Genomic DNA, 14009 nt, shown 5'->3' on the forward strand with positions numbered 1-14009 from the left:
TCATACAAGGGATTATGGGTGTGTCACCAACAGAACCTACTGGGCTTCAGTCTCCTATCCAGAAAATTCCCAACCCATCAGAGGAGGATCCAGGTTTTGTGGAGCCTGAAGCTTATTTAACTGGGGAGAGGGCACTTTAAAAAAAATAAAATAAAAAATTACAATACAAAATTAGGTACAGGATCCTGGAAGAGGGACCCACACAAGTGAGGAGCCCTGAAGCTTTAGCTTCATTCGTTTCACTGTAAGTGACTTAAACTCCCTTAGTTTGTTTTCTCATCTGAAAATGGGATGACAATGACTACATCACAAGGTTATAGTGATTGAGATGATACAGCAAGAAGGCACAGAAAGGTGTTGCACATAGCGTCGTAGAGAACTTTTGCCCAGTCAACCTCCAATCAGTCATTTTCATTGTGCAATCCACCCCCATCAGCCCCACCCTCAATCCCACCCAGTAATATTCTCTGTGGGTCTCTCAGAAATGTCCCTGATGGTGGACTCCTTGGGCAACAGAAAAAGCAAAGATTCAGAAATGAACGTGCTTTTCAATTCACCCCCCAGGAGTAATCGCAGACCTGCCCAGGATTCTAGGAGAGGACCGAGTCTAAAATACAAACAGATACAAAAAACATGCAAATATATACCACCTCCCTCCTCCACCCAGTAAGCAAAAGTCTCTCCAAACCTCGATTTCACTCAAAAGAGCCAGCTATGGAGAACTATCCCTCCCATTTCTTCACAAGTACAGGAGTGGGGGCGGAAATCCTAACAGAGCCCAGCCACCATTCCTCCTCTATTTATTGCATTTCTTAAAAGAACTTGTAATAAACCGAGGCTCTGGAAACGGAAAACTCATTAAGCTGTTTCTCACTCAGGGACCCGGGTGGAAGCAAGAGCACCGTTAAAAAAATCAATAAGGACAAGTCCATGGGACAGAAATGGGAGCATTTTGTCACAGCGCCAAAGGTAACCAACCACACGCGACTCAACCCTTTAGCTCCTAGGTCCCAGCTTGTGTTGAGGAGTATTTTTGCCAGTCTTTTCTCTGATGGGAATTTTTTTTTTCCTAGTTGGTTCTCGGAGTGAAGGGAAATCGGAGCCACATGCTGTTGGATGGTTTTTGTAAATTTTAATTAAAACAGTTATCTAGGGATTATAGGAGAAATGACATTTGGCTGGACGCTACATAATGGAGACAGGAGGGGGTGCTAAGCAGCTGCTTAACAAGATGTCACCAGAAGGAAATGGACTCACCTCACTGTATCTTCTAAATCAATAACAGTCATTTCTTTCTCCTTCTCCCTCCCTCCCTCACTTCCTCCCTCCCCCTTCTCTCCCTCTCCTCCTTAACCCAGTCAGAAAATAAAAGCCAGGCACACTAGCTCATGCTTGTAATCCCAAAGGATTGGGAGGCCAAGGCAGGAGGATCGCTTGAGCCCAGGAGTTTGAGACCAGCCTGGGCAACACAGCAAGACCCCGTCTTGACAAAAAAATTAAAAATTAGCTGGGCATAGTGGTGTGCACCTGTAGTCCCAGGTATTAGGGAGGCTGAAGTGAGAGGATCATTTAAGCCCAGGAATTGGAGGCTGCAGTGAGCTATGATCCCACCACTGCACTCCAGCCTCCCACCTGGGCAAAAGAGTGAGATCCTGTCTCTAAGAAAAAGAAAAGACAAAGTGAGTGATTCAACGGACAAGATTTTCTACAAACTAGAACGTGCAGTTATTAAGAGGACACCAAGATACAGATTCTTTTCACCCAAGGGTATTCCTAACCCAGGACCTCCCAAACTCATCTACTCAATAAACAAGCCTAATAATAATAATAATAATAATAATGGCAAAAGGTAATATTGAGATAGGTAAAGGTAATACAGCACACAACTAGAGCGTTTGCTGAACCTGTCCCCTAACCCATGAGACGGATATAATGCCCTTTCTTGCCTACCTCACTTTAGTGAAGAATCCCAGGAAGTAAATATAAGGCAAACACACTTTGAAAATGTGAGAATGCTTAGCATTACTGTGGTTACGTAAATTTTAGAGGCCACTGTTCAACATAATTGTAAATGGGCTAGGTTCTGTGCTAAGGAAGCTTCTGTAGGAATATTATCCAGTTATGCCCTCTTAATAACCCTATGGGGCACTATTCTTACCCCCAGGTGAGAGAGGAGGAATTTGGGGGCTCAGAGAGGTTAAGTGACTTACGTAAGGTTACCCAGCTGGGTAATGGCAGAGCCAGAAGTTAATTCTGGGTCTGTTTATTAAACATAGTTTATTAAACATATAAACATCAATATGTTTATTAAACATATAAACATCCAATGCCTGGTCTTCCTGACCCCATGATTATAGTTGCCTCTCTTGAAGAATTTTACCATTTTCTTACTCTTTCATCAGGGTGCTCCCAGATTTAAGAAGAGCCTTGGATTTTATAGCAGAAAGTTGCTATGGAGATACAGTGTGCATCCGTCTTCAGAAATGCACAGAAAAAGCAGCGGGAGCTACAAACCTTTTAAAAAAATCCTTCAGGGATATTCACCACTAAAATTGGAGGAGGGGAGGGGGAGAATGAATAGCTGTGCTTGAACTCTTGCAAAACTGAATTCAAGTTTGTGGGTCAAATCCTGGGCTGCAGCACGTTCCACTCTGGGCATGGGGGAGAACTCAATTAGGCTGCACAAGACCTGGCTCAGCCATGGTGACTCAGTTCACTGTGTGACCTCAGACAAGTCCTTTCCCCTGTCCTGGGACTCAGTTTGTCTACCTATAAAATGAGGACTTTGAAGGAGGGAATCTAACCAGCTCCCACAATACTCTTCTTTTCCCCTGATACTCTTCTGTATGTCTAGACAGTGTTCATAGGGGCCAGGCAAATTGTGTTATTAAAAAAAGAAAAGATCAGGCTGAGTGTGACACAGTAGGGAGTGGTAGGGTCTGTGGCAAACTGGAGCACTCCTGCACAGCTAAAGGGAAGAATCTCTGTGCAGCTTTAGCTCATTTTGCCTTGTGAGAATGGGAGCCCAGAGCTTATCATTTTCAAAAGAAACAAAAAACTTACATTTTTATATAAAAGTCTCCCAATCTGTAAAATCCTGGGTAGCTAAACATGTCTCCCCATGGGCCACCAGTCTGCAACCCCTACTTCATAGAAAGTGTAAGGAACCTTTCAGCAAATTCTCTTCCTCCGTTGCCAAAAATCAATCCCTACTGAGATGGAACATAGCAACTGGTTAACACCACTGCTGAGTGAAATATAAAAAATAGGGAAGCAGCATTTAGGGATTTAAATCCATTCAGAGAGGTTCAGTTCAATAAAAGGCAAGCCAGTGCCTGTCACATCTTCCCCCTACATTTTATTTTTCTGCCAGTTTCAATTAATCACAAGTGTCAGCCCTTCACTTTGGATTTCCTGGCTAAGATGGTTAATTAAATTTTAATTAATGGCAACTTTGGGAGCATGAGATGAAATCCTAGCTCAAGGAAGATACCCCTGGATATGGAAGGCTCTTCTGAGATTGTCCCAGGCTATACCCTAGGTTTTATAAATGAGGAAACTGAGGCAGGGCAGAGTGACGTATTTAAGGCCCCCCTGAGGTCCCCTGACTCTGACTCCAGTGCTCACTGCAAGATTCCAAGCTGCCTCATGCCACCATCTGTCCACCCCTCAAAAATTACATTGATCTTACTAGGCACAGTGGCTTACACCTATAGTCCCAGCACTTTGGGAGACCAAGGCGGGCAGATTGCTGGAGCTCAGGAGTTCAAGACCAGTCTGGGCAACATGGTGAAACCCCGTCTCTACCAAAAATAACAACAACAACAACAAATTGGCCAGGCATGATGGTGGGCGCCTGTAGTACCAGCTACTTGGGAGGCTGAGGCAGGAGAATAGCTCAAACCTGGGAGGCAGAGGTTGCAGTGATCCAAGATTGCGCCACTGCACTCCAGCCTGGGCAACAGAGTGAGACCCTGTCAAATAAAAATAAAAATAAAAAAATTACGTTGATCTGAAAAGCCTGGTTTCTAGAGTCAGGAATTCATATTGTTCCAGATAAAATGGAAGGAGGCAGCTTCTACATGTTTCATCCCTGAGCTCTGATATCATCTTTCCCCAGAATGACAAAGAGTAGAGGGGACTTCTGTCAGTTTTGCAAGCTCTTGACCAGTTGCAGTGTCAGGACAACAGGATCATTGTACCAAGCTCCTAATTTATCAAAGGAGAGGACGTGCCTGCTTTGGGTGCTTGGCTTTTCTTGATCAGTAATTTTGTAACTTGCATGGCCTCTTGAAGATCTGGTTAAATCCAGTTCAAATTCCATTTCTCCAGTCTATCATATTCTGAAGCATTCTGTCATTTGTATAGAATTTCACTGAAGATTTGAGAGAGATGAGGCAGGAACAGGGAGAGATCATATGTTAAGGCCCACAGCCTCTCCCTCCTCTTCCCCAACCTTCTCCCTCTCCTGTGCAACCAAGAAATCCCTCCCCTCTTCTAGTGCAAGAAGGCTCCACCCATATTCAGTGCCCTACAAGGTAGCCATTCAAAATATTGCTTCTGTTCACATACAGTGGACTCCCTGAAATGAATTCTGCTGAATACAATTCTCTCCACCCTGCGCAATGTATATTAAATGTTGGTGTGGTCTTCAATGCTGTCTCTTTTCCCTGTCACCTTTCCCAGGGTATCAAACGCTATGAGTTTCATCTAAAGAAAACACCAGTCTGCCCATCAAGAGCTTTCATTGTAAATGTGCTCAGATAAAATTATTTCTATTAAGTGAATATAAACTATAGTTCACTCTGTGTTGAGCTCTTTCTCTGGGGCATCTGAGGGCCTATTCTTCCCCCGTATAAACCTGGCATTTTAAATGTCATAAAGAATCATTAGCACGGAATAAAGGGCATTTTCGATGCCACTGAAAAACAACTTTTGAAGTATTCTGAAGCCAGGCATAGTAATGAGCTTTGGCATTAACCTGACTTAGGTCTGAATTCTGGTTCTTCTATTTTCTTGCTGTGACCTTGAGGAGGTTAGAAAGCCTTGCTGAAACTTGGATCAAGAGTTATACGAGGACATAACCCCAAACAATGCATTCTGAAGTGACAGCAATCTCACAGGAAGGTACACACAGACACGCACACAGACAGTATGTGTGTACTCTTTCTTACTCCTTTCCTTCTAAAAATCCACAGGACTTTCCCTACCTACCTCTCAGTTCCTTCCAGAACTTATCATCCAATTCTCCTAGCCCACCACAACCATGGGTCCTCCCCCAAGAATGCCACTGCACCAGACAAATCTGCTTCCTCCCACTCACATCCTAAATGTCAGACCTAGGATTTCCCTATTCTGTGTTCTTTAGAAAACCTCCATGATTACAAATTATTCTTTGAGGCCCAGGTGTCAACTGGGGGACTAGGAAGTGTATACATGGAATTTGGAGCCAAAACCAAGATGTGGTTAAAAAATTAGACCCATCCTCATATACAGTTTGAAAATCAACTCCAATAGTTATTACAAAAGAAAAGTCAAAACCTGTTCTGGACCTTGACATCATCATGGGAAACACATTTGGCTTCCTATGGTGACTTCTTGGGCAACCATGAGCTCATTCAATAGAATACACTCCGCCACATTTGCTTCAAATAATACACATTTTAACATTATCTCGATTTGTGACAAAAGGTCACTCCAGATCCAGAATATATCTCATGGTGTTTGGAAAGAGCCAGAAGGAATTCACAGTCAGACCCAGGCTTTGCTTTTGTCTGCTGTCCCTCCCCACTCCCTCCTTCCCTCGTTTCTTTCTTTCTTCCATCTTTTTCCCCCTCCTTCCTGAAACCTCTCTTTCTTCTCTTTCCTTTAGACCAAGAAATTCAAAATTCCCACAATGCGAGTCACCAACCGCAAACCAAGCCGGCGAGCCTCCACGCTCAGTATGAGTCGGGCTAGTGGGGGATCCTCTCCCCAGAGCAGCATGATCTCTGTGAACCCTGGCTCAGATGAGCCCCCGAGTGTGAACACCCAGGTGACCAGCAGCAAGGACATTGAGGACAATGAGTCATCTTCAACCAAGCCAGATGAAGAACCTCTGTATATGAGTAAGTCCTTCCTGAGATCTGACTCATCTACCCTGACCCTTTGCCTTTAAGCCAGACATCAAGAAACCCTCCTGCCTCAAGTCCACCTCCACTTATTTAAAGGTGACATGGGATCCTGCATCCTTGTTCAATTTCCTTGGACCTCTTTGTTTTCCCCAGTGGAGATCAGAAATATACTCTATAACTTGGGTTGCCCTGAGCCATTTCTCCTACAGAGACAGCCTGTGGTCACCAACTGCCCTTTTCTAATTTTAAAAATATTTTTATTTAGGCCAGGCACTGTGGCTCATGCCTGTAATCCCAGCACTTTGGGAAGCTGAGGCAGGCAGATCATTTGAGATCAGGGGTTTGAGACCAGCTTGGCCAACATGATGAAACCCTGTCTCTACTGCAAACACAAAAATCAGCTGGGCGTGATGGCACACACCTGTAATCCAAGCTACTTGGAAGGCTGAGGCAGGAGAATCACTTTAACCTGGGAGGCAGAGGTTGCAGTGAGCCGAGATCATGCCACTGCACTCCAGCCTGGGCCACAGAGGAAGACTCCATCTCAAAAAAAGCATTTTTTTAAATTTAGCCCAGTTTATACAGAACATTATCATTTCAATGTGTAACCAATGTAAAAATTATTAATGAGATATTTTATATCCTCTTTTATACTAAGTCTTTGAAATGCAGTGTCTACTTTCTTAAACAGCTTTATTATTGAGATATAATTTACATACCATAAAATTCACTTATTTTAAATGTGCAATTCAGTGATTTTTAGTAAACCTGGAGTTGTGTAACCATCACCACAATCCAATTTCAGAACATTTCCAACCACCTGAAAGAAAACCTTCTGCCCTTCTTACCCAGAGCCCCCAGGCAACCACAAACTTGCTTTCTGTCTCTACTGATTTGTCTTTTCTGAACATTTTATAGATGGAAGTTGTATCACTCTGTGATCTTCACCCTGAAAAAGTATTTTCAGTGGCTCAAAATATGAGGGAGACAAGTCCCTTAAGAAATATCCAATTAGGCCAGGCATGGTGGCTCATGTCTGTAATCCCAGAACTTAGGGAGATAGAGGTGGGCAGATTGCTTGAGTTCAGGCGTTTGAGATCAGCTTGGGCAACGTAGTAAAACCTCATCTCTCAAAAAAAAAAAAAAAAATTAGCCATGCATGGTGGTGCGTGCCTGTGGTTCCAACTACTCAGGAGGCTGAGGTGGGAGGATTGCTTGAGCCTAGGAGGTAGGGGCTGACGTGAGCTGTGATTTGCTTCTTCACTCCAGCCTGGGCAATGGTGCGAGACCCTGTCTCAAAAAGAGAAAAGAAGAGAAGAAGGGAAGGGGGAAGGGGGAAGGGAAGGAAAACAGGAAAATTCATTGAAAGCTATGAGCCCTCACACAAGAAAAAAATTCAAACACACACATATACACAAGTTTGCACAATATTTTGAGTGGGGTGCTGTGGACCTCTACTAGATAGAATCATGACTGGATTCCATAAGTCATATAAAACATTCATTTTCAGAACTTTCTGGCTTGAGCTTGTATAGTAAAAGGAGATAGGAAAAGCAAGAGAAGGATCCAGAAGGATTCATACAGAAAGATGGAGAAGGTAGAAAGAAGAGAGGGTAAGACAGGGACATGAAGGAGGAATGGCCCACCACAAAATTCTTGACTCTGATGCATGGGACATCTTCCTGCTTTCTCCTCATCTGCTGTGTCCCCTCAGTGGTGTCCAGAGACAGAACTGAGACAGCACTGGTGGCCAGTGTTCTCTCTCACACCATCTGGAATGCCTGTGGCAGCCGAGGCTGGGCTGAGTGACAAGGATTGTGTGTCGCATAGATTCAAGGAGGCAAAAAAGGAGGTCAAGGCAGACCAAGAATCTGTGTGGGGCCCTGACAGTCAAAGACAGAAGTGAGCAGAAGTGCAAAAGTCCACTGGGTGGTCAGGGTTCAGAGTAATGACTGCCAACAGGAAAAATCCCCACCGCCCCTGCCTGTCAACAGGGAGCTGGGAAAGATCCCAAGCCCCGAAAAGCTGTTTTCTGAACAGAAGAAGTAGTATCTGAGATGGGAAGAAACTAAGATAGACCATCAGCAGATATGTGATTCTTATATATTTCCTTTTTTTTTTTTTTCTAGAGACAGGGTCTCACTCTGTTGCCCAGGCTGGAATGCAGTGGCACAATCATGGCTCACTGCAGCCTCAAACTCCTGGGCTCAAACAACCCTCCCACCTCAGCTTCCTGGCCACTTACGGATTTCTTGATTTTTCTTTCATTTAACACATACTTTTTGAGCACCTACTGTGTGCCCAAAACTGAGTTACTTGAGTACCTGCCCTTCCCAAACTTACATTTTAGAAGAGACAAATGATAAGTAAGAAATCCCTCGGCTGGGTACAGTGGCTCATGCCTGTCATTCCAATATTTTGGGAGGCCAAGGCAGGAGGATGGCTTGAGTCCAGGAATTTGAGACCAGTCTGGGCAAAATAGTGAGACCCCATCTCTACATGGAAAAATTTAAAAATTAGCCAGGCATGGTGGCACATGCCTGTAGTCCTAGCTACTTGGGAGGCTGAGGTAGGGGGATCACTTGAGTCCAGGATTTCAAGATTGCAGTGAACTATGGTTGTGCCACTGCACTCCAGCCTGGGCAACAGAGTGAGACCATGTCTATAAAAATAAAGTGATAAAAAAGAAAGTCATGGCATGGCATGGTGGCTCACACCTGTAATCCCAGCACTTTGGGAGTCTGAGGTGGGTGTATCACAAGGTCAAGAGATCAAGACAATCCTGGCCAACATGGTGAAATCCCGTCTCTACTAAAAATACAAAAATTAGCTGGGTGTGGTGGCATGTGCCTGTAGTCCCAGCTACTCAGGAGGCTGAGGCAGGAGAATCGCTTGAACCCTGGAGGCAGAGGTTGTAGTGAGCTGAAATCACACCACTGCACTCCAGCCTGGCAACAAAGCAAGACTCCGTCTCAAAAAAAAAAAAAAAAGGAAGTTGTAACTAGTAAGGCAGTTGCATATAGTAAGAGCTCGGAAGAGAACAAAACAGAGTGCTGGGATAGACAGAGACTATTGGTGGGCATGAAGCTAAATTAGCAAGGGTGATCAAGGGAGCCTCTCTCAGGTCTGATGTTTGAACTGAGACCTGAAGACCTGAAGCTGGGGAGGGAGGCAGGGGCCAGAGCATGCAGGGCCTTTGTGGAGCAAGTAAGACTTCAGAATTATTCCAGGTGCCAGAGGAAGTATCTGGAAAGTTTTCAGTACAGGAGGGACTAGACCTGATTTACTTTTCCAAGGTGTTTTTGTGGTTATTGGTGTTATATCCATGTCTTCATTTTTTTTTCAACTCTAAAAGCTTTGCTCTTAAATAAGAAGAGTAGAGCGATAGCCCAGCTTCAAGGCCCCACCCCAGTCCCAGAGCTTGCCCATGGTTCTCCTGGGGCAAACAGAGCACTGGCGCTGGTGGCAGAAGGGAGTAGCAGAGGAAGGAGACTTTGCAATGAGGGGAGGGGTAAATGGAGCATCTCTCTAGGCACCTGCAACACCGCAGGCCTGTCCCCAGTGGCCACCTTCCTCTAACATCCAATCACTCACCTGCTCCTATCAGTGCTGTCTCCTAAAACTCCCTCAAACCCTACCCTCTTCACACCTATTGCTTTTGTCTTGAAGATAGAAAACTAGGGGCACATACGGAGATCCTGACGCTTATGTTTTGTTTAGCATACACAAAAATTTGTGTTTTTTTGAAAAGTAGCTGTGACTTTTAAAGATTAAGATGTTTTACCTAAAACATCTGACTTTTTACAAACAAAACACTCTTGGCCAGATATGGCAGCTCACACTTGTAATCCTGGCACTTTGAGAGGTCAAGGCAGGAGGACCACTTGAGGCCAGGAGTTCGAGATTAGCCTGGCTGACATAGCCAGACCCCATCTCTACAAATAAAATAAATTACTCCTTGTGGTAACAGTGGGCCTGCAACCCTGAATGACAACAATCAACTGGAGCTTGGTCCCTTTAAGTGGGATTTTTGTTCTCCAGTTTTCCACAGTCTTCATCACTCCCTATTGCCCCACTCATTGCTCTAGTTGGCTGAGTGTGTGACCATTTATTATCACATTTGCCCTATTGTTTTCTTTAGAATGATAATGATGATGATGATGATGATGATAATAGTGATGATAAAACTATAACTAACACTTAAAAGTATTTTTGTATCAGCTCCTTTGTATGCATATTAATTCATTTAATCTTCACAAGAACTTCTTCATGCCTATTCTGCTGATAAGAACATTGGGGCACAGAGAGGTTAAGTTATTTCCCCTAAGTCACAAAGCTAGTGAGTGATGAAGGCATAATTTGAACCCAGGAAATCTAGCCCTCAAGTCAAACTTGATTGCTCTGCTTTACCCAAGTCTTCAGGAAAAAATAAAAAATAAAGGATAGACCAAGAGAGCAAATTGTTTTTTTTTTACATCAACTTGTGTCACTCATTTTTGGTACCTGGCCCCTGAGTTTTGGATCTCTGGTCTAGAATCTCTTCACTTCTCACCTAGAAAACAACAACAGCCTCCTAACTAGTTTCCCTGCTTCTTGTCCTGCCTTTACCCACTTACTTTTCTCCATGTTGAGTCAGAAGGGACTTTCTAAATGAAAAATCTGATATAGCTCTCTCTAGCTCAACATTTTTCAATGACTCTGCCTTTTCTCTAATACATTACCTCTGATCTTGCCCCAGGCTGCCCAGGTCAGCTGTTACTAGTTCACACCTTAAGTGGGGCACTCCAACCTCATCAAAACACTTTCTTCTTTTTAAACAATGCACACTCTTGTATGACTTTCTCTACTTGAAATGCCTGTTCATCCTTGACCCTTCAGTCTGGTGGACTCCTGCTGAACCTTCAAGACCCACTTCAAATGTTCCCTCCTCTGTGAAGCCTTCTCTGATTCACCCAGGTTTCCTCTTCTGTTGTCTCTTAGTAGTTGGTATTTGCTTTTATTGAATTATTAATTTTAACTTAAAATGCATCTCACTGTATCCAGTAGGACCTTCTTATGGCTCAGTACAGAGACCTAAAAAACAGTGGTTTAAAAAAAGATAAAAGCTTATTTTTTGTACAGATTAAAGAAGATCAGTCCAGGGCTGGTAAGGTGGCTTCCACAGATTATCAGGGATCCTACTTCCCCCTCTTTCTTCTGTGTCATCCTTAACATGACTTCAGAATCCACTATGGCTGCCAGAACTCCAGCCATCAGACTCACATTCTAGGATGGAAGAAAAAGGAGGTAAGCAAAGTACGAAAGTGCCCATTCCCAGCTGAGTTTAAGCAATCCTCTCAGGAGCCCCATACCACACTTCTACTAAAATCTCATTGCCCAGAACTTAGCCACAGTTGCAGAGGTTGCAGAGTCACAGTTGCAGAGCTGCCCAGAACTTGCCCAGCTGCAAAGGATGTTGAAAAAATGAGCTGGCAAATGCTTCCCCTTATATGCATAGAAGGAATCACAGTTCAATTACTAAGAAAGAAGGGGAAAAGGAATGTGAGCTCCCTGCAAGTGTGCAACAGTAACATCTTATTTACCTTCATCCTAGCACACAGTAGGAACACAAAAATGACTGAAAAAAAATGAATTTCCTCTGGGAGGAAAAGTTTGCTACTTTAGCCTCCCAAACCTTTTCCTCCATTTATATCTTAACCTCCATCCAATTTGTCACAGCCTTGACAAAAGTAGATTAATTTCCCAGCCTCTCTTGCTTTCTAAAACCTCCTGAAATTGATTCTGAATTCATGAGTCCTATTCTGAGAGACACACTATTTGACCAAGGTCTAATTTCCAAGGCTTCTGCATAATGAAGTCTTTGTGGATGCAAATCACTGGAGACAGCAGGTTGCAGCCTCTCTGTGGAATGATCCCCTCCCCAAATCAATGGCAGGGAGATTCCCAAGAAACAAAAGCCCAGGCTATTCCTCCTGCTGGTCTTGAAGCTCTGAGTCTTGGAACTATTAGAGGAGAAACTCACTTAAATAACAAACTCAAAAATATGAGTCCTATGCCATCTCACGTTTCCCTTCAAACCAGCCCCATACAACAAGAAGACCTCCTCTATCCCCCTCCCCAAAAAGAAGAAATGGGTTTAGGCATTCAAGGGTAAGATTCTTAGGCTGGGCATAGAAGATGGAGAAAGGAAGTCAGGATTTTTTCTCTGGGGATATAATTTGACATTTGGTGCTCTAGAAGGGCTGCTTGATGTGCCAGGTCACTGTGGTCATTTGCTGATATCCATATCCACCCACCCTTAGGCTGGTTTGCTTATGAGTTGGGGGTAGGAGTGGTGGAGCGGTCAGATGTTGCTGCTTGGTTCCAAAGAGAAGGGAAGAAACTAGGAGAACCAATCACAGCTCCCTTGCTAATAGGCTTCTGGACACACTCCAAGGATTCTAGGATCTGTGGCTCTAGGGAAGGTGGGCATGACAAGACAAAAATAAAGGTCAAGTTCAGGTTAAATGGAATCATGCCCATAAATTGAGAGCTGGAGTAGAAAATGGCTTAATGCTGACATTTATCACAGCCTAGATGGCTCCAAAGTCACTAAGGAAAGGCATTCTTTCCCTAGCATCCAGTAACTGTGTTAATATGCAAAGCTGGATGTACACAACACACAAATGGTCTTGGGAAGCACTGGACTTCACGCCTCCCTTCCAGGTATGGCTTTTGACACCTGAGCTTGAGCCAACTGCAGGTACCCACTAAGGAATGAGGTGTCTGCACTGGTATTGTCATTGTTCATCGATATCCAAATCTAACTCATAGTCCCAAATCCTTCCCTCTATTTCCTCCCTAGTTGTTCGCTTTTATGTTTAGCAACTATTGACTGAGACCCCATGTGCTAAGCATGCTGCCAGGTGCTATCAATAAAAAGACAAATAAAATGTGGCCCCTGACATCAAGGAACTCACAGCCTGAGGAGAAGACCTGCAAGTGAACAGAAAATGGCTATCACATGAAATCAATGCTGTGATGGGGGTCAGAAGGACAGTGTGCTTCAGGAGTCCAAAGGTGGGCACCCTACCAGGTGCAGTGGATGGAGATGGGAAGACAGCATTCTTCCAGAACCCCAGAGGAGGGAGGAAAATGTGATAGATCTATCAAAAGTGCATGAAACCAACATCAGCCACACTGCTCTCTGTTCTGAGATGGTGCAAGCCACCAATATTTCCCACAAAGACAGAAAATAAAAATCAAAAATTATTTTATCCAGTGGAGACAGCCATCTAGCATATATGTTCATTTTGAGATGCAATCAGGTTTCACCACTAAGAATATGTGTTCAAAGCTCTCCCTTTGGTTGCTCAAGTTCCAGTAGTTGGCTGTCATAATTTTCTTCTTAGTTCCTGGAATTATTTAAAAACCATCTCAAAAATCTCCTCTCTTTTATTTCTTGACATATCTCTGATCTCCAATGGCTCTCTGTCTATTTTCTCCTCTTCTCACTCCAAGTCCCTTCTTCCCTCTTCTTGTTCATAAATCTGGGGAGAAATTCTGTTGCAGTCACAGTCATCAAGGGAAAACCTCACACTGTGATGTTTCAGCACCGTGGACAGCTACAAACATTAGGAAAAAGCAGTCAAAGCTCATGGTTTTGTATCAAAGCAGATTCCATGCTAGGGAGTGGAAATAATTGAGATATCCAGGGATTTGCAAATACGTAGTCACATAAGACAGGACCATTCACTTCCACTCTCCCACTTTTCTTGAGGCACGTAGCTTACTCCATCTCTATTTCATTTTCCAACTTTTTGGAGTGTCAGTGTGTTCGTTTCCTACAGCTGCTGTAAAATTTCTGACAACAGAAACTTATTGTCTCATAGTTCTGGATACTAAACATCCAAACCA

The 14009-nt window shown here is 43.7% G+C and overlaps 1 protein-coding gene across 1 annotated transcript in view; it reads left to right on the top strand.

Moving 5' to 3' along the window:
* The window catches only part of CCDC60 (coiled-coil domain containing 60), a 205292-nt gene that overhangs the window by 163071 nt on the left and 28212 nt on the right, over nucleotides 1–14009 (top strand). The window contains exons 6-7 of the mRNA XM_030821941.1: nucleotides 879–969; nucleotides 5873–6107. Of these exons, the coding sequence (XP_030677801.1) occupies nucleotides 879–969; nucleotides 5873–6107 (326 nt within the window). The remainder of the gene's footprint in view (nucleotides 1–878; nucleotides 970–5872; nucleotides 6108–14009) is intronic.

Source organism: Nomascus leucogenys, chromosome 10 (assembly GCF_006542625.1).
Source record: "Nomascus leucogenys isolate Asia chromosome 10, Asia_NLE_v1, whole genome shotgun sequence".
Lineage (NCBI taxonomy): Eukaryota > Metazoa > Chordata > Mammalia > Primates > Hylobatidae > Nomascus > Nomascus leucogenys.